The sequence below is a fragment of the Neomonachus schauinslandi genome, chromosome 2, assembly GCF_002201575.2.
Source record: "Neomonachus schauinslandi chromosome 2, ASM220157v2, whole genome shotgun sequence".
NCBI lineage: Eukaryota > Metazoa > Chordata > Mammalia > Carnivora > Phocidae > Neomonachus > Neomonachus schauinslandi.
The window spans coordinates 34,956,357-34,981,178 of NC_058404.1; the positions used below are offsets into that span (position 1 = coordinate 34,956,357).

The following is a 24,822-nucleotide window of genomic DNA, read 5'->3' on the forward strand; positions in this document are numbered from 1 at the left end:
CTAAATTTAACCTTCCTGATTTTTTTCTTTTTTTTTGACCTGTACAGTATTTTAAGAAAATTTTGTATTAGTTGCCAACATAAACTGTAGCAACAGGAAACAGGTCAGTGGTTGCCAGGGGCCGGGAAGGAGGGAGAAGTTAAGTTCAAAGGGGCAGGGGTGGTGGGCACATAACTATATGCAGTTGTTAACTCATAGAGCTATGCACTGAAAGAGGGGGTTTTACTATGTATAAATTATGCGTCAATAAAATCTGGTCTTAGAGATAAATTCCCAGGCCATCTGGATATCTGACCTTGAGCTACACTGAGCCCTCACTCTTCCTTTTTGTCCTTGCTACGGGCTCGCTGGCTGCCCAGAGCAGCGGTATCTGAGGCCATTACCAGCCAAGTGGCAGCAACCGCTACTGAGGGGCTGGAGTTAGGAAAAACATTTTTTGGGAAAGATTTTATTTATTTATTTGAGAGAGAGAGAGAGCGAGCAAGCAAGCACGAGAAGGGGGAGGGTCAGAGGGAAAAGCAGACTCCCTGCTGAGTGTGGGACTCAATCCTGGGACTCCGCGATCATGACCTGAGCCAAAGGCAGATGCTTAACCGACTGAGCCATCCAGGCGCCCGGAAAAACTTTTTTTTTTAAAAAAAGGAGAATGGGTACAATATAGGCTGAAAGGGGGAAAAGAGGCAGAGCGGTGAAATGAGGCAGGAGGAAAGAAAAGAACTTGATTTCATCCTCTGCTTCCAGGGAGCCCAGGCAGAACCTGAGGCGGAGACAGGTAGAGGAGTCCTAACCCAGGCACACCCACCCAGATGAGTAACAGACACGCTCCATTGCCTAGAGCTGGTTTTCCAATTCTTTCAGGCTGGTGGATCTTGGGAAGGGGATAGGAAAAGTTGCTTTCGATCTTGGTTCACTTAACTGGACACAAGACCTGCTTAGTTGTTAGAAGGCAGCTCTCCTTACTGGGGGGGGGGGGGGGGGGCAGTGGGGGGTAAGGGGCCAGAGGGGGGGGGGGGGCACTGTAGCTGGGAGGAAAACAGGCTGAAGAGTATGTTCTTTCCTTCCAACACCCCTGACGAGTCCTCCCCCACCCTCAACCCCATGTTGCCCTGGGATGCTCTTCCAGACATTTTTACACCAAGTACTTCCACTCTTCACACCTGGGGTCTGTGGTCTGCGGTGAAGGCTGCCCTACAGTAAGAGCACATTTCCACATTCAGCACAAGGATTTCTACTAATTACTCCTGTTGGTTGCTCAGTGGGTCCAGTTGTCCTCATGTTCAGTCTCACTGGCAAAAGCCTGACCTCTCTTGGATTTAAGGTGCAGTCGACCCTTGAACAACATGTGTTTGAGCTGTGCAGGTACACTTAAGAGGTGCTTATTTTGATAAATACAGTATAGTACTGTAAATGTATTTTCTCATGATTTTTTAAAAGATTATTTCAGAGGAGGGGAGGGGCAGAGGGAGAGGGAGAGAGAATCCTCAAGCTGATCCCTTGCTGAGCACGCAGAGCCCCACGACGCAGGGCTCAACCCCAGCACGGGGCTGGACCACAGGACCCTGAGATCATGACCTGAGCCGAAACCAAGAGCCCGCCGCTTAACTGACTGAGCCACCCAGGCGCCCTCCTCTTATGATGTTTTTTAGTAACATTTTCTCTAGCCTACTTTATTGAAAGAATACAGTATATAATACATGTAACATACAAAATATGTGTTAATCAAATGTTTAAAGATTTTATTTGACAGAGAGCGAGCGAGAGAGCACAAGCAGGGGGAGCGGCAGAGGCAGAGGGAGAAGCAGGCTCCCCGCTGAGCAAGGAGCCCGATGCGGGGCTCCATCCCAGGACCCCGAGATCATGACCTGAGCCCAAAGCTGATGCTCAACCGATCGAGCCACCCAGGCGTCCCTGTGTTAATCAGTTGTTTATTATGGGTAAGGCTTTCAGTCAACAGTAGGCTCTTAGTAGTTAAGTTTTAGGGGAGTCAGGAGTTACATGGGGATTTATGACTGTGTGGGGGGCCGTGTTCCTGACCCCTGCATTGTTCAAGGGTCACCTTTAGGAACCAATTGGCACTGGTAGAGCACGTGTGCACGTGAGCTTTTATCTCAGGTGACACTCCTGCTCAGCTCACATTAACTCCAAGGGGATGGCTCAGACTACTGTGCTGCTTTTCGCTTGAAGCTGGAGGACTGTTTCAACATCGGGGCACCGGCCTGCAGCATCTACGGCCAAGATGACTTCTCTGCCCCTCACTGGGAATCCTGGCTCCTAATGCGAACGGAAGGTGGCTGGAGCTGCTCTCGTAGCATGCCTTTTTGAAAGGAGAAATGTGCCCCCCCGAGACGCACATATGTAGAGCTTCTTTTGGGGGAGAATGGAGGTGTGGAACTGTTTGTTAACTGCCTCTCCTCTAGCATTCCTTGCCCGGTACGATTCCTAGGATTGACTTTTTTTTTTTTTTAAGATTTTATTTATTTGGCAGAGAGAGACACAGCGAGAGAGGGAACACAAGCAGGGGGAATGGGAGAGGGAGAAGCAGGCTCCCCGCCTAGCAGGGAGCCCGATGTGGGGCTCAATCCCAGGGCCCTGGGACCATGACCTGAGCCGAAGGCGGACGCTCAACGCCTGAGCCACCCAGGCGCCCCACTGGGATTGACTCTTGAGCTGTGCAGTGGGGCCATGAATCTCATGTACGTATGGCTGCGACCAGAGGTTGCCCGGTGCGTCTGCTATCTGTACGGCCTCTGCCTGAGCCCACCAGCCTCTACTCGTCAGCAAAACGAGACCACTTCCCAGCCGTCTTCACCTCTGTGTAACACCTCTGCGATTCACTTGGACATGGCTTCCCTGAAAAGCCCTGCACAATGGACAAGTATCCAGGGCCTGTTAGTTGTCAGAGCTGGGGAAGGCTGTGACTGGTTTATTTAAAAAGATTTTACCTATTTGAGAGCGAGAGAGCAGGAGCAGGGGGAGGGAGAAGCAGACTCCCTGCTGAGCAGGAAGCCCGATGTGGGATCCTGACCTGAGCCAAAGGCAGACGCCCTACTGAGCCACCCAGGTGCTCCAAAGCTGTGGTTTAAATCATAAGAGCCTGTAATATAAGGTCAAGAGCCAAGGAAAGGGAAAAAGAACAGCTGGAAGAGAAAGAGACAGGCTTCTGTATTCAATTTTATCAGAAAAGGAGCTTTGGTAGATCGTCCTTATTTGTCTCCCTAGAAAGCAGTCTCATGGGAACCCCTACTGGAAGAAACTACTAAAAATAATAGAAAAGTGTGAACTGAGGTGGAGTCTGAAATTAAGTGGAAATTAAGTGCCTTTTTCTCATAAACCGTAATTCTTGCTTGTTACTGCATTTGGAATTGTTTGAAGGAGGTTGGAAAAAACAAGATATTCTAGCGAAGCAAATTTCTTGAAGGTGTCAGATGTCCTGAAACAGAGGTGTCAGGAAAACGAATGTAATTCTGCTGACTCGCAGTTATCTTCTTAAAGTGACACATGCTTTTCTAAGGTGGGTGATGGGTCTTGTCCCTTGTTGTGTGTTAACTTTAGTAAAGTGCTGGATCTCCTGGGAACGGAGTTCGAGAAGCTGCTGGTGAAGCACGAACAGCCAGCACAGCCTCTCAAAACCGAGCCTTCTGGTACCACCAGTAACTGCAAAACTTGACTGAAAGCTCTTTCCTCAAGCCTGAAAATGTGTTTTTCTTACCAGACAAAAACATGAAAAGCGGAGAGGGGAGGACCTGCAAGGTATTTAGGATGCAAATATTCCTTCATCAGTAACGAGCAACTTGGAATTGTCACTGAGGGGAGAAATCCCGTGTGTGGACAGCCTATATCTTTGAGAGCAGAAACTTAGTTTTGTCTGTTCACTGGAGGCAACTCAAACTTAGGAAATAAAACGAGTCTTGAGATTTTTATTTTATTTACAAATAAATGAAGAATGTCTCCCCTGTGAACGCTAATTTGGGACAAGACAAGCAATATAAAGTAGTTGCCAGCTCCACAGTGCCGTGTGAAAGGAGTCCTTGCCACTGCTTTTTTCTTAAACAATGATTTTTGTCATTAAAAAGGAAAAAAAAAGCCACATGATTTCTTCATGTTGCACATGTGAAAGAATTCAAAATAAACAGGACTTTGCAAAACTCTACAGTCTCTAGTCAAATGTATGACTTTCGTTCAGTGACAGGCCCTGCTCCCCAAGAGCAAAGGCCTCCGAGCAAAGGACTTAATACTCATCCAGGGTATCTGCCCGAGGAATGGAGAGACCGCGATCCTTCAGCGCTTGAACTTTCAGCTTCTCGGCTTCCAGCTTGGTCTGCTGTTCTACCCTTTGTTCTTCTAGGATTTCTTCAATAGACACTTGCTGGAGGGGTGTGTCACTCTCCTTTTCCAAGTCCTACAAAATAAGCAGGGTTGAAAATCTTCGACCGACCACCGAGAATAGAAAATATTACAGACCTTAAGGCAACTGGATTCCTGGGTCAGGCTTGGGTTATTTTTCGTAATTGTGACAGGGCTGAAATACCCTTCTCCTGGGGACAGAGTGGCTACCAGGGGGGCTGGCAGCACTACTACAGAATATATACTTATGTGAATGTGGTAACACGGTATCAGTGTGTCTCACAAAGCTTTAAGTTATCTGAAGTCCTACATTACTCAAGGACTGCTTTTCTTAAAAAAAATTATATATATATGTGTATATGTATGAATAGCTATCTCCCCAACCTCAACAGGCTTCTCTCCAAGAGAGAAGTTCCTGAGGCCAAGATGGCTTTAGGTAAGTTTTGTAGTTTTCCATTATCAAAGTCAGCTTAATTGCTGGTGGTTGGGGCTCACTAAGAAGGTAGAGAACACTGATTCAAAGAAGCGCCCCCCTGCTCCCCAAAGACAATAAACTGCCCCTCTGTTCCATTAACTAGGAGTCTTTAAATTATAACGCAAGATTCTTTCCCCCTCTATGGCAACAAATCTTCTAGAGAAAACCTCAGTAGACCAGTTAGGTTACTAAACCGGTTTGGCTCCAATATATTTCTCCACTGTTTTAATTTAAAATATTTTTGTTTAAAAAAAGAAGTTATTTTTTCTCTTATTTTAAAAATACATGCTCACTGTATGAAATTTAGAAAACAGGCAACAGAAAAAAAAATTTTCTTAATTATCCATAATCCATTATGGAACAATAGTATTTTGGTGAATATCCTTCTAATTTTTCCATGTATATATTGACTTAAAAAACCCCTATGATGCAAATATTAACTGTAATTTTTTCATTTATTCTGGCATAATATGCTTAATTTTTTTAAGTAGGCTCCACACCTAGTACAGAGCCTAACGTGGGGCTCGAACTCACCCTGAGATCAGGACCTGAGCTGAGATCAAGAGTTGGATGCTCAACAGACTAAGCCACCCAGGTTGCCCCTATGCTTAATATTTTTATGTCTGAACACCTTACAAATATTTGGTAACTAATCTTACAATGCAGAACCTTGTTATAAAAGTATTTCACTATCCAGATTCAACTTATTCTCCTTAAAATGAACATACAGGTACTATTCTGCGTTTCTGTAACATGGAAAGATTATATATACAAGGTATTCTTATTTCTCTTCTTCCTCTATGATTTTGAATCATAAAATTCTGGGAAGGCATCAACACATACACAAACCCTCCAGACGCTGCAGCCTACCACTGGCCACTAACGCCCCATGTTCTGCCAAGGCTCAGGACCCACAGGCAGTGATATCAGCTGGAAGATCTTCACCGGAGAGGCTAGAATGAAAGCCACACAAATTATATAAGCAAGTCCTGCCTTGGCTCAAATGTTAGCTGCACCGGGCAAAATATATCTTATCAAGTATAACCCGCCCTCACAATCCATGGGTAGCAGCTGAAGGGAAGACAATGTTCTTAGCGTGGTGTCCTGCCTCTTGGACTTTTCAGTATGTTATTCATGGAGCTAGTCATGTGGTTATGATGATGCCAATTCCCAACAATCAGTCTTATTACTTAAGGCTGTGTGCATCATCATCCTTGAGGCCGAATCCAGGGACTTCCTAAACAACAGATGTTTACAGCCCTTAACTGGTTTCTGGGCATGAGTTTCTCTAGGGCTGGGACTTGATTTCATCACACTGACTACTGATTCATACAGCTGTATAAGCATTCCTGAACCACAAGGCTTCAGTGGCACTACTGTAAAAATTCTGCAGCATCCAAGCCATGAACATACTAGAGTACTTTCTCCCCAAAAGGGCTCCCAGGAAACAACGAATCTTCAAGAACAAATGCAAGTTCCCTCCATCTCCTCACATACATACACATCCACACAGGGGCCCATGTGTGCCAATGTAACTGGCACACCCAGCATTTCTGTGGTGTCCACGACTATAAAACTGAAGCAGAGTACGTGTAAATATTTAAACTTAAATCTTTTCTCCTGAGAGCAAAGTCATGTTTCCTCTTTAAAAATTAAATTGAGAAAAGCATAAACAAAGGAGAAAAGAATCACTCATACTCCTACTGTCCAGAGATGGGTGAGCCCCTCTTCATATACCGGCAGAGCACGTTATAGTCGGTTTCTCTCGCCACTCCCCACACTGCATGGTACTAGAGTGCTGTATTTCAACCTCTATGTATTACAACGAGATGACAACTTCTACCACTGAAACATGCAAAAAATGATCTACTGAACCGAAAATATCCATCACAAAAACACTGTAAAAATTAGAAAAAAATACTTCCTACATTTCATAGCAGCACTTAGCAATACTGTTATTGACAGTATTGATTCGTCCTCTCTAGTTAACTGTTTCACCTTGAGGTCTCTAGGCCAACCTGACCCTAGCAGATTATCTCCTTACTTTCTCACACGGCTTATTGTTAAAAGTTGCTACAGACCAAACCACTCCACTCCAAAGACTTCTGTAAACCTGACTTAAGATGTGGTTAGGTATTGAGAAACTATACTGGAAACTTTACAAACAAAATAGAAAAGGATAAAATTAAGCAAACGCCAAAATGTTTGATACTCCTGGCAAACTCAATAATCAGATGCAAAGCCAAAGGTTTTAAATAAGGTATTTTTCTTTTTATGTAAATATTTTATATAAAACATGAAATCAAGTTTTATCTTCTTTTAAAAATGTCTGAGAATCACTGTACTGTACACCTGAAACTAATATAACACTGTATGCTGGGGCGCCTGGCTGATTCAGTTGGAGGAGCATGCGACTCTTGATCTCGGGGTTGTGAGTTTGAGCCCCACACTGGGTGTAGAAATTACTTAAAAATAAAATCTTTAACCAACAAACAAACAACAACTACTGTATGTTAACTAACTGGAATTAAAATAAAAACCTAAAAAGCCAAAAAAAAAAAAAAAAAGTCTGAGCACTTCTATTAGCTATATAGTTTTCTAATAGTTTTTTGTGTGTATATTTATATGCCTAAATATATGTATATGTGTATATGCATGGTTATGTATGTACACACACACACACACACACACACAGACCTATAGTAACAACACTTTAGAAGACTTAACTTTCCACCTGCCAACTGGTCTTCCCGGCATACAGAGGTATCCTCTTTGGTTGTGAGCTAAGGATCCAAGTGAGGCTAAGCTCCATTCTCAGGAGTTAACAGAAAGGCTTCTCCTACAGCCCCCTTCTTTCCTTCCCCTTCCCCCTTTAAAAAACAGGACATCACGATGTATATGCAATGTGTCTTTCCCCCAAGCATTGCTCATTAGCTTTATGTCATGAAAATCTACTTGTAACCAATCGTTTAAATGACTGCAAAATATTCTAGTGTATATATATCATACTTTATTGAATTATTCATCTGTTTGGTATTAAGTTTTTCAATTTTCTATTAGAGATAGCAGAAATAATATATTAATGAACACGTTTGTACAGTATGCTACTTTTACATCAGGTAAAATTAATGATACTTTGCTGCTAATGGGATCAAAATGTTTAAAATGCCAAGAGGCACTGAAACAAAGTTAATTATTCTCTGTAGTTTTCCTTTTACACCTGTAGCTTTCCTAAGCTAATGTGGTGGTTTCTGTGAGAAGCTGGTGCCACGTGGAAAATATATTTTTTCCTTCTTGAAAAGACAAAAAGAAACCTAACTAGTATGATTATCAAGACCCACAGCAGCTTAACGGTTTTCACTTACTATTTCTCCTAGTAGGACAACATTTTCTCCTCTGACCACAAAAATCCCTCGAGGAATATCACCGTATTTTTTTCCCACATGAATACGCTCCACAGTCTGATGTAGCACTAAATTAGCTATAAGTGCATAGGGAAGAAACAAAGATATTTAGTTCAAATTATTGGGTAAAGGTCCATAACTCAAATAATCAGTTATTTTGAGTAGAAAAGATTTCGCTGAACATGATTTCCAAACTTTCTAAAAAAAATTCCGGGAAAAGCTAAAATTTTAAACAGTCTTCTCCTGTTTTATTAAGACACACTCCTTGAGAGACTTCTAAAAACTGCAAACAGAGAATATTGGGGATTATGTTGTACTAATGCATGAATGATGGTGGGAATCAGTTACAAAAATTAAATTCCTTTACATCAGTGTAATTGTGAATATTGACATGACTATAAGAAAATATAAAGGGGTAGGGCACTTGGAAGACTCTAAAACCTAAACAACTGCAGAGGTCAAAACTTTTTTTTTTTTTAAACAAAAAACAGTTTTTCTATGTTGCGTGGGTATGTGTATATGATGATTTACCAAAGATTTAACTTTGTTTCAGTACTTAGGATTCATTTAACCCAGTGCAGGTATCCATGGATTATGATACACAAAAACCTTTTTTTTTCCATTTTGTGAGATAACCATACCTGGTAATCTGAGAGTAAAGTCAGGATTTGCTACTTCCCCCCCCAAGGTAGTTTGATGAATTTGACTTAAGATTCAGAACCCCAGTCTGTTAAGAATAATTTTTTTTTTAAATTGGTACTATCTGTCTTCTTTGAAGAAAAGTATCTATGCTATCTTCTATAATTCCTCTAAGCATTTCAATTATGTTACTTTTCCTCATGCCCAAATCCACTAGCAGATGTCCAACAAATGCTGATATGAACTGAGAAGTTCCTCGAAACAGAAGCAGATATAGATCTCTTTAGAAAAATGCAAGATGCAAAACAAAGACTGAGACTCTTTGAGTCTGATGTATCCCTAACATGTAAAATCTTGAGCTTAAAGTTGGGACCCCAAAAATGTTTCAGGAAATGCTTTCTACCCAATTTTCATTGGACAGGGAGGGATTACCTTCAGTGCAGGAACTGCTTTGAAGAGTAGTCGCTCCCAAACCAATGTACAAATGAGCAGCTTTTTCAGTGGACTGAGTTTATTTCTATCATTTGGCTCCCTCTACTGGGGAAAATAAAAAAACAGTCCAAAACATTGTAATCATATGTTCTGCTGAAAACCAGTTTTAGATATACAAGCTTGTAAATACTAGCTTTTGAATCACCTAATCGTAATTTAGAAAACAATGACGCAATGACTTAAAACAGTATTCCATTATGCCAGACACTTGAAAAAGTTGCAGATAAATAAATTTCAACATGAAATAACACAAACATACAATAGCAGCTCTTCACTATAGAAAAGTCTGTAACTAGTACATACCAAATTGATCAATGCTTCTTAAAAAACCTATAAGCGTCCTTCCATCTCGAAGCAGGACCAAGTGCTTTTCTGGGGAGAGGAAAAAAGATCTTTAAAAAATGATAACTGTTGGGGTGCCTGGGTGGCTCAGTCGGTTAAGCAGCTGCCTTCGGCTCAGGTCATGATCCCAGGGTCCTGGGATCAAGTCCTGCATCGAGCTCCCTGCTCGGCGAGAAGTCTGCTTCTCCCTCTGCCTGCCACTCCCCCTGCTTGTGCTCACTCTCCCTCCCTCTCTCTCTCAAATAAATAAAATCTTAAAGAGAGAACTGTTAGCTTCAGTGGGTTTACAGGATTAACAATAAAAAAAGTTAATAGCAGTTTAAGCTCTACCACTTCTTCCAATGTATTTAAAGCACAGTTTATTGGGAACTTAGAGGGAGGACCAAGGCATCCTGGGGTTTAGATGACAAGATTTGTGGTGGCAGAGTGGGCAAAGGACTGGATGCTAGACCTAGAAGCCTGACTCCCAGCTCTAGATGTTGATGTTGGCAGTTAAACCCTCCCAGTGTCATGTCAGTTTCTATATCCACAAATTGAGAAATTTAGTCTAGATGACCTTTATAATCTTAATACTACAATTATTTTCCTTTCAACTTATAGAAGAGCTTCTATTTCACACTTTGGAATCAGGGAAGGTTTTGTTTTATTATTTTATTTTATTTTTAAAAAAGATTCTATTTATTTATTCATGAGAGAGAGGGAGGGAGAGGGAGAAGGAGGCTCCCCGCAGAGTAGGGAGCCCAATGCGGGACTCGATCCCAGCACTCTGGGATCATGACCTGAGCTGAAGGCAGACGCTTAACCGACTGAGCCACCCAGGTGCCTGGGGTCAGGGAAGGTTTTAAATTAAAAAAAAGATTCAAAAGGTAAATAAGGATGCTGATAGTCAGCTAGAGCAAAAATTAATTTAATATTTATTGAGAGCTATGTGCTGCTCTGGAGCTTAGATATACAGTAGAGAAGAACACTCAGAAAGTCACCACCTTATCAACTTATATTCCTGGTGGAGGAAGGTGAGCAAGTAAAAAACAAAAACAAAAAAATCCCGACCTACTGTGAGTACTACAATGGAATAATAAACAAGATAGCAGAATAATATGATGAAGAGAGAGGAAGTAGCTACAGAAGACAGGGTGGCTGGGGGAAAACTCTCCGAAGAGGTGACTTTGAGCTGACACTGAAGAATGACAATAAGCCAATTGCTAAAATAGCTAGCAAAATTCATTCATTAATTTCTTTAATGCTATGCATAAAGTACTTTCTGGAAACATAACAGAGAAGTAAGACAGTGATTCTTCCTTGAAGGAATCTGTAGTCTTCCTTGTGCTATAATTAAGTACCACAAGAAAGTAAATCTTAATTATATGTGAAAGAAACTATCTAGCTGGAGGAGGTATCTGAGTTGAGCCCCGAAAGATAGATAATTTTTGGCCTCTGGGATGAATGACAGGGAAAGGGGTAGGGGAATCTGTAATTTAGGAAGCAGGGGAAAAAAAGGCTGCTATGTGGGACGCCTGGGTGGCTCAGATGGTTAAGTGTCTGCCTTCGGCCCAGGTCATGATCCCAGGGTCCTGGGATCGAGCCCCATGTCCGCTCCTGGCTCAGTGGGGAGCCTGCTTCTCCCTCTGCCTCTCCCCCTGCTCATGCTCTATCTCTCTGTATCTCAAATGACTAAATAAAATCTTAAAAAAAAAAAAAAAGGCTGGTATGTATCCATATGTTTGGCTAAAAATTGGGGGTGTAAAGGGAAGTCACAGGATATAAAGTCCCCAAAGTACCAGAAGCAGGTTGAGTTTGGATTATGCTTCACAAGAAAACTTTGAAGACTGAACTGGCAGAAAAGGGAGAGCAGAATGTAAGACATGAAGAAGAAACCTACACCACGGCCAATGAGAAGGGAGAGTTGAAAGAACTAAGACTGTATAGTTCTGTTGTTTTTAAAAAATGTATTTATTTATTTATCTTAGAGAGAGAGAGAGAGAGAGAAAGAAAGAACGTGTAGGCATGCTTATGGGGGGGGGGGGGGGAGAGGGAGAGAGAATCCTCAAGCAGACTCCATACTGAATGCAGAGCATGGGGCTTGATCCCGGGACCCTGAGATCAGGACCTGAGGTGAAACCAAGAGTTGGACTCTTCCTTTTTTTTAAAAAAATTTTATTTATTTATTTGACACAAAGAGAGAGACAGCACGAGAGGGAACACAAGCAAGGGGAGTGTAAGAGGGAGAAGCAGGCTTCCCACGGAGCAGGGAGCCCGATGAGGGGCTCGATCCCAGGACCCTGGGATCATGACCTGAGCCGAAGGCAGACGCTTAATGACAGAGCCACCCAGGCGCCCCGAGAGTTGTACTCTTAACCGACTGAGTCACCCAGATGCCCCAGACTGTGTAGTTCTTTTTTTTTTTTTTAAGATTTTATTTGTCAGAGAGAAAGAAAGAAAGAAAGAGAGAGAGAGAGAGAGAGAGCGCACAAGCAGAGGGAGTGGCAGGCAGAGGGAGAAGCAGGTTCCCCACTGAGCAGGGAGCCCAATGCGGGACTTGATCCCAGGCCCCTGGGATCATGACCTGAGCTGAAGGTAGCTGCTTAACTGACTGAGCCACCCAGGCGCCCCAAGACTGTGTAGTTCTAAGTGATGGGAATTTGTAAAGGTGGGGTGTGACTGTGTGTGTGTGTGGGGGGGTGCTGAAGAAATGAGTTAAGGACATGCAGGAATTTTTTTAAAGATTTATTTATTTATTGGAGAGCGAGCGAGCGAGAGCTTGCTCCAGTGCGCAAACGCTGGAGGGGGGACAGAGGGAGAGGGAGAGAGAAACTCTAAGAAGAAGACTCTGCATGGAGCCCGATGTGGGGCTCCATCTCATGACCCTGAGATCACAATCTGAGCTGAAACCAAGAGTCAGATGCTTAACTGACTGCACCCCTAGGCACCCCAAGATGTAGGAATTTTGAGTCATCGTGTTATGGTGGATCATTTACCAAAAGTTGGCAATAAAAGAAGCTTAAGGTGGAAGATTATTAGCTATTTGTGATTCTGAAGTGTTAATCAGGACACTGTCAACAGGCAGTTGGAAATCTAAGACTGGAATGTCAAAGAGGTCAGAATTAGAGCAATTTTGGGTAAGTCCACAAAGAGGATTTATTATTAAATAATTAAATAATTAAATATAATTATTAAAGTCCAGGAGCTCTCCTAGAGATTTACTTATTTATTTTATAAAAAAAGATTTTATATATTTATTTGACAGAGGAAGAGATAGTGAGAGCAGGAACACAAGCAGGGGGAGTGGGAAAGGGAGAAGCAGGCTTCCCGCTGAGCAGGGAGCCTGATGCGGGCTCGATCCCAGGACCCTGGGATCATGACCTGAGCTGAAGGCAGCCGCTTAACGCCTGAGCCACCCAGGAGCCCCTCTCCTAGAGATTTAAAGAAAGAAGCATGGAGCACCTGTGTGGCTCTGTTGGTTGAGCGGCTGGCTCTTGATTTCAGCTCACGTCATGATCTCAGGGACCTGGGATTGAGCTTCACGCTCAGACTGGAGTCTACTTGGGATTCTTTCTCTCCCTCTGCCCTCCACCCCCCGCCCCATGCGTGCTCTCTCAAATAAATAAATCTTAAAAAAAAAAAAAAAGAGGAAGACCAAAGATAGAACCTAAGGGGCCCCTATTTTAGGGAACAGTAAGAGTTGGAGAGGTGAGAAAATCAGCAAGTACCAGTGCTGGAGAAATCAAGAAAACAGAATTAAGAATATTAAGAATCCAGTGGTAATAGTATCACAATACTGCAGAGGGGAGGGAAGAACCCAGAAGAATGCATCAAACTGCTGCCTTTTAAGAATGCAGCTTCAGCAGTGTGATGACAACAAAAATCAGATTGCAGGGGTTACAGAGGAGGTCTACTGTAGATGGTCAGGAAGTAGAGTCAAAATGGAAAGGATTCAAAAGGTTTGGGGGTAAAGATGCGAAAAAGGGATGGGAGTTTGATGAGGAGACATAACTGAAAAAAGTATGAGACGGATGGACAAGAATATACATGAAGGATCCAGAGGGAGAGAGAAGATAGGAGAGTAAAAGGGTATTAACAGAAGAAATAGTGGGAAGAAAGAGTAATAAAAGACACAGACTGAAAGGGAGGAGTACTTCCTACTCAGATGAGAGGATGGGTGAATATGTAGAAAGATTGAGGAGAGAGGAGGAAATAGTGTGTGTCGTTGTGGGGACAGCGAAGGGTGCATAAGGAATGGTTTCAAACTTTTCAGTAGAGGAGGAGGCTTGGAGTCTACAAAGAACGGGTTAGAGGGTTTGAGAGCAAAAATTATTTTTAGTAGAATGGCAGAATGTATTAGGGCCCTCACATAAATCAGATATATAAAATGAAAGATGGGGGGGCGCCTGGGTGGCTCAGTTGGTTAAGCAACTGCCTTCGGCTCAGGTCATGATCCTGGAGTCCCAGGATCGAGTCCCACATCGGGCTCCCTGCTCGGCAGGGAGTCTGCTTCTTCCTCTGACCCTCCTCCCTCTCATGCTCTCTGTCTCTCATTCTCTCTCTCGCAAATAAATAAAATCTTTAAAAAAAAAATAAATAAATAAAATAAAATGAAAGATGGGGCCAAAACGGCATCCACAGTGACTAAAATTGAAGATTTCATTACATATTACAGATGGGCTTGTGTAATTGTTATTCATATACAAATATGGTCCAATTCACACTACATTTTCTTTCAATAGCAAAATCACTAATTTGGATTTAAAGTATGATTTCAGACAATGAGAAAAGGAGAATATGATCAAAGACTCACTTTTTATTATTTTTTAAAGGATTTCATTTTTAATCTCTACACCCAACGTGGTGCTGAACTCACAACCAAGAGATCAAGAGTCGCATGCTCTACTGGGTGAGCCAGCCAGAGGCCCCATGGACTCACTTTTTAAATTTGCATACATAGTAACTGTGATTGTTGTAACTTGTTTGGAACTGTGTAAACCATTTTGCAGCAATTACAAGTTAATGAGACAGACCACAGGATTAAAACGATTAGGAAATGTTGCTTGAGGAATAATTCACAGATGAGAGTTTAGAAAAAGGAAAAACAGGAGTCTTTCTTTTGTACAGGACTGAACTCATCCTCAGGACAATGACCAGGAAAAAGGGAGGTCTTCTTAATACAAGTAAAAGAAAACTGCCGAACAGAAAAATAAGTTTGAAGTGATTCAGCCTTTTCAGAAGTCAATATCTTTGTCTGGCAGTGATTTCTACTACCATAACCTGAAAGTGCTAAAGACTGCATTGCAAATGGCTACACAGCATAAAACCTATGTTTACTGCCAATTAAGTCCAACCGCTGTTATCTTATAATTTTCGTTTCTTAATGAATCCTTTCTCTAAGTATTCTCATTTATCCACTAGTAACAACCTGGTACTTCGATATATTGCAGGTGGGAGATAGTGGACGTGGGGAGGGTCAACTCTCATGTTTGAGTCTTAGCAGCCGCGTCCCTCCAAAGAAGGAATGAATTCTACAGTTTGTGGCTTATCGGCCCGGGGACTGGTGGAGGCTGCGAGACGCAGGATAGAGATGGTCGGCTAGGAGCTGGGCAAACCGAGTGTCTTGTGGCTCTTCCCTCACATGTGGAACATGTCAACGCCGAACACCCTGAAGTGTGCTAAAAACACACTCCCCCCCGCCCCAGACTCATTCCACGAGCTCCCCCTGAAGAGGTACCCGCCCAGGAGGAAGGATCTCAGCCCAGACTTCACCAGAGGAGACGAGCTACTCACTGTCGATGTCCTCTATGAGGCTGGCGGTGCCGGGCATATAGTTCATTTTGAGCTGAGATAAGGCTGCAGTGTACAGCGGCGGTGGGCCAGTGCGTCCAACACCTCCCTTCTCCGACCACAGTCACCGCCTGGGCGGGACCGGGACAGGAACCCGGACCACGAGCAGCACGTCTGCCCCGGCTTTCAGCAGCCGGGGCCTGCCGGAAACGCCTCCATATTATTCCCACCCACTTCCGGTATCACGTGCCTGTCCTCAGGAAGAGGCGGGGCTGTCGTGCGGTCCCGGAACACCCATTCCGCATCCCTGATAAAAGGGGAAGAGGAATCTAGATTGACTAGATGGTAAGGAAAATGTATTCTCCCTTTTAAGAAACACGGTGCTGCCCCTCGTCTTCTTGCTTCCCAGACCCCCGAGTCACGGAGCTCCGTCCTTCAATTCTCAGACTCGGCAGCCGAAGGGGCGGGACCGGGCCTGGGATTGGCTGTTGTCGGCCGACCCCTTTCCCTGCTGTCCAGTTCCTCTCCTCGGCTGGCGCCTGCGCTGTGGGGTGGCTGTGGGGGGCGGGAAGCGCTACGGGGCAGTAGAGCCCATGTCGGCGTTGAGGCGCTCGGGCTACGGCCCCAGTGACGGTCCTTCGTATGGCCGCTTCTACGGGCCCGGGGGTGGAGATGTGCCCATGCACCCACCTCCGCCCTTGTATACTCCTCGCCCTGAACCTCCTCAGCCTCCCATTTCCTGGCGGGTGCGCGGGGGCGGCCCTGCTGAGACCACCTGGCCGGGAGAAGGCGGAGGAGGCGATGGCTACTATCCCTCTGCAGGCGCCTGGTCAGAAACGGGTCGAGCTGGAGGAAACCACCAGGTAAGCTTTGCACCATCTGTCCCAGGGGGTTCCGATAAGGGGAGTCTTTGGAGGGTGAGGGCCATTGGGATTGATAAACCTCCAGAGTTCGTAATGGATCGGATTTCGTATTTGTTTTCCTTATGGGGGGTTGGAGAGACAGACTGGATTTGTGGCTAGGGGGATATGCTTGTGTTCTCTTTGTGTCTCCTTTTCTGCTTCGACCATGATAAATGTGTCTGTTACCATTAAAAAAGGAAGAAAGATCCTGCGCTGACTTGCTAAGCTAAGTAGCAAGCTGCGGAATCTCTCGCCTTGGATTGATGTTGGGCTGGAGTGACCTGGCCAAGCTTTTTGAGCTCTAACAATTTATTCTGCGTGGCTCATATGGCTGGCTCTCCCCGAGAAGGGAGGTGGCTGCAGCCCCCGCTGTCACTCAGCAACCCCTCCCGACGGGAAGGAACTGAGAAGGAAGAGGAGGGATCGGGCATTTAGCCCTTTGCCCCTAATGCTCTGCCCAGGGTTGAATCACCAATACTCACCTTTACTTGGATTGTTAAATTACGTTGCGACTGCAACGTAATTGTCATTACAGCCTCCCTGTTTTATGATTTAATAGTTGGCTCCGAGAGGCTAACTCAGTTGGTCAGTAGAGATATCCCTGGCTTTTTGAACGTTCACCTTTATTGCCACTTTGTTTTTTAGGAAAGACCTACCTTAGTGTCTGTTTTTACTAACTGAAAGAAATCTGAAAAGGAGTTTTGCTTTTAGGAAAAAGGGTGAAAAGCGAAAATAGCTTCAGCGTTTGTTTTGCAGCAAGCAGTTGTAGAGGCCGTGCGCCACTGGGCAGTGAGAGTGGCACCGCCAAGCTCCTGCCCTGGGAACTACACTCAGCATCTCAGCATCACAGTGCGGTAGCTTTGAACTGTGTCTGTGAGCCTCGGTGCTTTATCTCAATCTATTTTGTGCATCCGTTGGCAAGATATGTCCTAAGGTAGCACAAAAGCCTAAGAAAGGTTATTTTGGGGGCTGGGAATGCTAAAACATTTTTCATAAAAAATTAATGGTAATTACTTTTTCGCTTTATGCCATTTTGGCTTACAAAAGATTTCATAGGAATGTTCTACTTTCAGATAGCAGGGGAAACGTGTACACTCGGACTTACAACATTTTGCTCCTTGTCTTCCTGCCAGAAATACACTTCTCTTTTGTTAATTCAGTATTCTTGGCAATGAATTATTATATGGTCGGGGGCACACCTCTCTTTCCGTTCAGTAATTATAATATCTTCATGGGTTGAAAATGTAGTGGTGAAATTCCCATAAATTGCTGGTGGGGATGTAAGATGGTTCAGTGCTTTGGAAAATAGTTTGGCAGTTCCTCAGAACGTTAAGCATTGAGTTAGTATATTACTCAGCAGGTTTGCTTTTAGATATGTACCCAAGAGAACTGAAAACATGTCTACTTAAAAACTTGCATGTTTTTATGAACAACAAGCATGTTGATGGCAACATTATTCAGAATAACCAAAAAGTGGAAATAACCCAAATGGCCATCAACTGATGAATAGATAAAATATGGTATATTTATGCAATGAAATTATTTAGCCGTAGGAAGGAAATTAAGTACTGATACATTCTATGACATGGATGAACCTTGAAAACATCATGCTACATGGACAAAGATAGAAAGACCACACACATACTGTATAAGTCCATTTATATGAAATGTCCAAAATAGGCAAATCTGTAGGGACAGGAAGATTAGTGGTTGCCAGGGGCTGGGGGACTGGGGACTTTGAGATGATGGTAAAGTGTATGGTAAAGTGTATTTAGATAGTGACGATGGTTGCACAACTTTGAATGTACTAAAAACCATTGAATTGTACACTTTAAAAGGGTGGTTTTGGGGCACCTGGGTGGCTCAGTCAGTTCGGTGTCTGACTCTTGATTTCAGCTCAGGTTATTGTCTCAGGGTCCTGAGATCGGGCTCTGCCTCAGACTCTGTGCTCAGTGTGGAGTCTGCCTGTCCCTCTCCCTCTGGTCTCCCCCCCGCTTGCACTCTCTCTCTAATAAATAAATAAAAATAAAATCTTTTAAGAAGGGTGAGTTTTATGCTATGATGGTCATATCTTTAAAAAATTTTGTAAGAAACAACATGCAGTGAGAGATTAATTGTGAAGAAGGGTTATATTTGTGTGTGCGTATGTGTGTGTAAATCTGGAATAAGTAGGCTTCGGAACTTTTATCCCATGGTAGATTAGAGTGGTAAAATGCTTGGCCTATAAGTAGGCAAACCATACCAAAGATCAGTGGAAAGCAAGGAGGAGATGAACGATAAAGAGGTGACTTCTCCTTGGACTCGCAGTATTCTTAAAACAAGAGTGTGTTTTCTGGGCAAGGTTAGAGAAGTTCAGATTTTAGAATTGTGTAGGGTGTTAGTAATCTGTACACCCAATGTGGGGCCCAAACTCACAACCTCAAGATCAAGAACTCACATGCTCTTCCAACTGAACCATCCATGCACCCCTCCCTATCTATCTTACTTTCTGAATGCATTTCAAAACAAGCTGCATAGATTTGAAAGACATTTTTAAAGGTATATATCAGTTGGAAGTGAGGGAAGCCAGAGAAACATAAGGTGATTCTGAGGTTTTAGTATTTCCTAGGAATAAATGTTTCATAGTAATAAAAAGGAAGAGGAACAGGTTTTTATGGGAAGATATAGTTTAGTTTCATACCAGAAGAACTAGTGATTGGTTAATAGAGGAGCTTAAAAAAATACAAAGACTTGGCAAGGGTTTGTGTACTGCCTTTATTTCACTTCTGTTGGAAGCCAGTTATTCACCGTGGTTACTATGTGCCAAGCTCTGGATGTAATGTATGTGATTGATGAGACAGAAGTTTGTGATTTTCTCTTTTTGTTTTTGTTTTTTGATGCCAAATTTTATAGTCTCTGGTATCCAGGAGTTGTTGTCTATAGGAACAAAACAATAGATGTGGGGTCAGGTGGGTGATGGGGGATGGAGATAGTGATTTGAGAGTCATCAAAGCTAAGCATATTTGAATTACCAAACTGGGTAATGTTCTCACAGGAGATCTTTGAGAGTAGAATAAGTGACAAAGAAAGAGGATTCAGAAGAAGACAATAAGAGAGAATACTTGGAAAGATAGTAGGGAAATCAGGAAAGTCATGCAGTGCAAACCAAGCAAGGACACAATTATTTTGAACGTAAGTGATATGAGAACTGAAAAGACGCTGTTGGATTTGGCAATTGAAAGGGTCTTGTTGATTTTAGTGGTGGGAGTTTAAAATAGTGGGAGGTTTGGGTGCCAAGACAACACCCAGGTATGTAAATGATACTTCCAGAAGTTAGTAAATGAGAAAGTGGTTACTTGACTGCGAACCAGGATCGGGGAAATAATTTTTAGGATTAGGTGGCTTGAATATGTTTGTAAGCAGAAGAGAGTAGGAAGAAAGATGGGAACAAAATGATGGAATGTGGCTTGTGGAGAGAGGGATGAAGAAGTGAGGAAGAGCTGGAAAACCTTTTTTTCCAAGCTAAAGGCGGGGGGGAATCAGTTTGGAGGTGGAGGGGAGGGACATTAAAAGAGTTTATAACTCTTGGTGTCCTTGGCGAAGTAGGAGGCTAGGTCATCTGAGAGGAGAGGAGGTGGAATAGCATAAACTGGGAACTTGATATGATAAATGTTTGAAACAGGTGCCAGGGGAAGTGGGAAATTGTAGAGAAGCCTGGGAGAGACCCAAATGAGATTGAAAAGAAAAACTTGGGATGATGGTCAGCATAGGAACATAAAGTGCTTTTGTAATGATTTGGGCATATATAGCTAAAAATAATTTTTCATGTATTTTTCTAATAATTTTTGTCTCATTCTTGTGAACAAGGTAAACAAATTTGTAAATGGAACTTAGTGGCAGCACTAGTCAGATTCCTCTGCTGTTAGATTTGCTTGGGTTGGGGTTATTTTTTGGAGGCGTATTGGTAAATCACTTTGTAAATTTAATCTTGTATATACTTCTACAAAACTAGTTCTAAGATAAATATGAAAGAAGTTGACTCCAGCCTTCATCTGAGATTTAGGTGTTTCTTCTCAAAAAGGAAGTAAATGAATTTGTTATCTTCTTGCATAATTTTGATCAAATTTCCAGTGCAACAAGAACTTTAATTCACATTAATTACTGCCTCTTGTGAAAACCTTTTCTCATTTTTGTCTGGTTTACATCACCTTTTAGCATCTTTGTCTAGTTTCAGACAACAAATAAAAAGTTTGGAAAGAGTTAAGCACATGATAACATTGGCAACTTGGATTATAAAACAGATCAGCTTCAGCCAGCTTCCTGTGAAACCAAATGATATTTCATAGAATTATGTCATTCAGGTTAGGAGGGCCTTGAGCTGCAGACTTTCATTGTTACTGGGGATATTTTTAGATTTGTTCCATTTTGTCCAAAGGGGAGGAAAAAAACCGAAGACAGTCTTTTTATTAAGACTTAATAAAATTAATAATTCTTGCCACTTCATTGAAGACATTCTCCCATCCAAGTACTAAGCAGGCTGGGGAGCCTGGGTGGCTCAGTTGGTTAAGCGACTGCCTTCGGCTCAGGTCATGATCCTGGAGTCCCTGGATCGAGTCCCGCATCGGGCTCCCTGCTCAGTGAGGAGTCTGCTTCTCCCTCTAACCCTCCCCCCGTCGTGTACTCTCTCTCTCTCTCTCTCATTCTCGCTTTCTCAAATAAATAAATCTTTTAAAAAAATAAATAAATAAAATGGTACCAAGTACTAAGCAGGCCAACCCTACTTAGCTTCTGAGATCAGATGAGATTGGGCATGTTCAGGGTGGTATGGCCATGGACAACGATCTATTTTTCATTTTTAAAAATGATGATATATTTATATTCTGTAAATTGTACCTTTTTAAAGATACAGTTCTGTGAGTTTTGACAAATGCATACAGTCATGTAACCACTACCATAATCAAGGTATAGATAATGACCCATCTTTTAAAAAAAAGATTTCTAGGATAAGATGGAAGATTTAATTTTCATTCATTTCTAAACCCTATTAAAATTATAGAAAAGTAACTTTCTCATTTGTTGTTTTAAGTGTCATCTCATTTGCATAATGTTTGTATATGTATGTATACACATATAAAATGTACTCTGTATTTGGAATGTATTTCAAGTCAGTTACAGTCATTATTTTTATTGCTTAAATGATTGCATATCATGCGAATGGGAGTCCCTTCTTCTTGGCTTCTGAGTCCTTTTGACATGACCCATTGATTTTTGACAGCTTCCTTGATTTCTGGTACAAGATGTGCCAGGCTTATTTTGTATGTATTCTGTCCCAGACATAATGAACCATTCCTTTAAGAAAACCTTGTTTTTTTTTTAAATGTAAGATTATATTTAGAAGCATATGTCAGGATCCAGGCAGGAAAACAGAACCTACACTAGTTCTTTTAAAAGAGAGATTTGGGGGCACCTGGGTGGTTCAGTCAGTTAAACATCTGACTTTTGATTTCAGCTCAGGTCATGATCTCAGGGTCCTGGGATTGAGCCCTGCATCAAGCTCTGTGCTCAGTGGGGAACCTGCTCCCCCTTCCCCTCCCCGACTCAAATAAATAAATAAATAAATAGATAAATCCTTTAAATAAAAGAGAGAATTTGTTCTGGGAAATTAGTGAAGTGGGCATTGGTGATCTCAAAAGGCAAAAAGAGAAAGTGGAGGTAATACAGAGATGGTAAGTAGGAAACAGCTACAGTTCCTAGGGCTGGGGAATAAAGAGAAGAGGTTGGGTTATTAGAACCTGCAAACTTGGGAGAATGGCCTGGTGGAGCTGGAACCCAGAAGGCACTGCCTAGCTGGCACTGGTCTCTGAGGGAGTTCTGGAAAACCAGAAGAATCTGGAGATTGCTACTCACTGCCACCCCCAGGTGGAAGGGTGTTGCTAGGCTGACAAAGACAGAAACAGCAAATAAGCAACTGGAAGGAGCCCGGAAGTCCCTTCTCTCCTCCTCTAACCTAGTGCCTCCTGTTGGCAGAACTGAATAGTAAGTAACCAAGCTGCAAAGGAGAAATGTTTGGACTGCCAATCCTGCAGGACAGAGCCAATTATAAAATGCTGTGTTGAGGGACAATAGCTTCGTAAGTCGTACAGAAGTTTAATTTGAGTGCTAGGTATACTGATTGCAATTGTGTTATCACTGCTTCTAGACCTTTTGATGGACAGTTAATGAAATAGGGTTTTTTAATTAAAAAGTTTTTTTTAAGATTTTATTTTTAAGTAATCTCTACACGCAGTTTGGGGCTCAAACTTAAAATCCCGAGATCAAGAGTCGCATGCTCTGCCGACTGAACCAGCCAGGTGCCCTGAAATAGGCCTTTTTTAGATAGAAAAAAAGATGAGTTCATATTTATATTCAAATTTAACATTACAAATTATTTTTATTTCTTTGTATTTGTTACTTTTCTCTTATATGGTATATCTTGGTTACTAACAATGTTGGGATAATTACAAATACTTGCACAATCCTACAATAATATATAAAATAAGGCCAAAATAATGCCAGGTTCTAGTTCTGGCATGACAGTGTGAGGAGCTCTGTGGACCCAGTCCCCAGTGAAACTGGTGAAAACTATTTTTCAAAAACAACCAGTTAAAGTCTCTGTAAATGGTTTTAGGGTATATAGCAAATGAATAAACATTTATTCTAGAAAATCTACTCAAACTCAGAACAGTGAGAGTCTGTGCTGTTTGAACCAGGACCTGCTCCATTTCTCCCCTCAGAGCAGTGAGACAAACTCCATTCCAGACTGGTGCAGCCAAGAAAACAGGGCTCCCTCTTCTCCCAGCTCCCAGTCAGAGGGTTATCATGCTGGGAGGGGCAGCACGTCAACATTTCTCATCTTGCCCCCAGCTATTGTTGATGAGACCAAGTTCCAGGCAAGTGTGGTTAAGTAATGCTGGTTCCCTCCTCTGCCCGGTACCTACTTGAGGATGGAGGCTTTATTTTGGGCAGGGCATTGCTGAGAATACTAGGGCTCTGATCACCCTTACCCTGGCTTATAAGGCAAGCTGAGAAGCCCTGAGGCTACAGCTCTTTCCTCCACCAGGTGCTCAGCTCTTAAAGCAGGGTGTCTTAGAGAGGCATACTATTGTCCCCCCAGCTGCAGAGGGTGGCTCAGACATTTTCTTTGGAGGCAGAAGCAGACTGTAAAACAGGTAGCTCCTAATCTTTTCCCAAAGGAACTGACTTTATTTGCAATGGAGTGTGGTGTGGAGAAGCTGAAGCCTAAGGATGTTCTCGAAAACTGTGGAGATTGTTGTGAAAGGCAACTGGGAGGAGATTTGTAGATTCATGGGACATCTGGTCTAAACTGTAGACCACCTAGTTTGCTAGAGAGAACCAGGGAAAGAAATAGCTGGGAGAAGCCCTTTGGGGTTAGAACAAATCTTAAACACTGACTTTGAGACCTGTTTCTTCCAAGAAGCCTAAATTTTGGTTGGATCAGTTTGTGCAACAATTTTTATCCCAGGGTGTGGAGCTTTAACAGCTAGGTGTGGTGAAGGAAAGAAATACACACACATACACACACACATTAAAGAAGTTAAAATGTTACAGTAGAAAGTATTCACTTAAGGCAAAAGAAGGCAGTAAAAGAAGAATAGAGGAACAAAAACAGATATGAGATAAAGAAAACAAAGAAGATCCAACTCTATGCTGTTGTGAGATAATAGAAAAAATATACATACTGGTCTCTGTCCTGGGTTCCTGGCGCAGAGCTCCTGAAACCCTTGTAAATTCCTAAACGAAAAGAGCACTAGGAGGGCGCTTGGGTGGCTCAGTTGGCTAAGCGACCGCCTTCGGCTCAGGTCATGATCCTTGAGTACCAGGATCGAGTCCCGCAGTCGGCTTCTCCCTCTGACCCTCCCCCGCTCATGTGCGCGCGCTCTCTCTCTCTCTCTCTCTCATTCTCTCTCTCAAATAAATAAATAAAATCTTTAAAAAGGGCGCCTGGGTGGCTCAGTTGGTTAAGCGACTGCCTTCGGCTCAGGTCATGATCCCGGAGTCCCTGGATCGAGTCCCGCATCGGGCTCCCTGCTCGGCAGGGAGTCTGCTTCTCCCTCTGACCCTCCCCCCTCTCATGTGCTCTCTCTCATTCTCTCTCTCACAAATAAATAAATAAAATCTTTATTAAAAATAATAATAAGCATGATCCCAGGGTCCTGGGATTGAGCCCCGCATCGGGCTCCCTGCTCCCTCTCCCACTCCCTCTGCTTGTGTTCCCTCTCTTGCTGTGTCTCTCTCTGTCAAATAAATAAAATCTTAAAAAAAAAAAAAAAGAGCACTAGGAGTATTTTTGTTCTAATATTTGGTCTATGACCCCAGTTCCTGACACAGGGCTCCTAAACCCGTTGGAATTTCCTGGGTGATACACTATTTTTTGTTCTAATGAGGTGTCTCTGGGTGGTCTCCTGGATGGCTCCTG

General features: G+C 42.8%; 2 protein-coding genes across 3 annotated transcripts in view; one reads left to right on the top strand and one right to left on the bottom strand.

The window, feature by feature from the left end:
- Positions 1–3,899: 3,899 nt before the first annotated feature.
- On the bottom strand, positions 3,900–15,698 carry LSM1 (LSM1 homolog, mRNA degradation associated). The gene is made up of 4 exons (XM_021681517.1): positions 15,469–15,698; positions 9,658–9,726; positions 8,185–8,300; positions 3,900–4,399 (listed from the first exon to the last, which is right to left on the bottom strand). Exons 1-4 carry the CDS (start codon positions 15,512–15,514, stop codon positions 4,229–4,231), a joined length of 402 nt encoding a protein of 133 aa, XP_021537192.1. The 5' UTR covers positions 15,515–15,698; the 3' UTR covers positions 3,900–4,228.
- A 360-nt stretch (positions 15,699–16,058) lies between these two features.
- Positions 16,059–24,822, top strand: part of BAG4 (BAG cochaperone 4) — a 29,172-nt gene continuing 20,408 nt past the window's right edge. For both annotated transcript variants that reach the window (XM_021681518.1, XM_044912057.1), the window contains exon 1: positions 16,059–16,328. In XM_021681518.1, coding sequence (XP_021537193.1) covers positions 16,059–16,328 — 270 coding nt within the window. The remainder of the gene's footprint in view (positions 16,329–24,822) is intronic.

Bases quoted from the DNA above. Each gene is read 5' to 3' on its own strand.
- LSM1 (XM_021681517.1), bottom strand. From the start codon at position 15,514: ATGAACTATATGCCCGGCACCGCCAGCCTCATAGAGGACATCGACA. The intron at 9,727-15,468 runs GTGAGTAGCTCG...TCCTCTCCCCAG, and splicing joins CCTCATAGAGGACATCGACA to AAAAGCACTTGGTCCTGCTT. The intron at 8,301-9,657 runs GTATGTACTAGT...ATGCACTTATAG, and splicing joins AAGAAGCATTGATCAATTTG to CTAATTTAGTGCTACATCAG.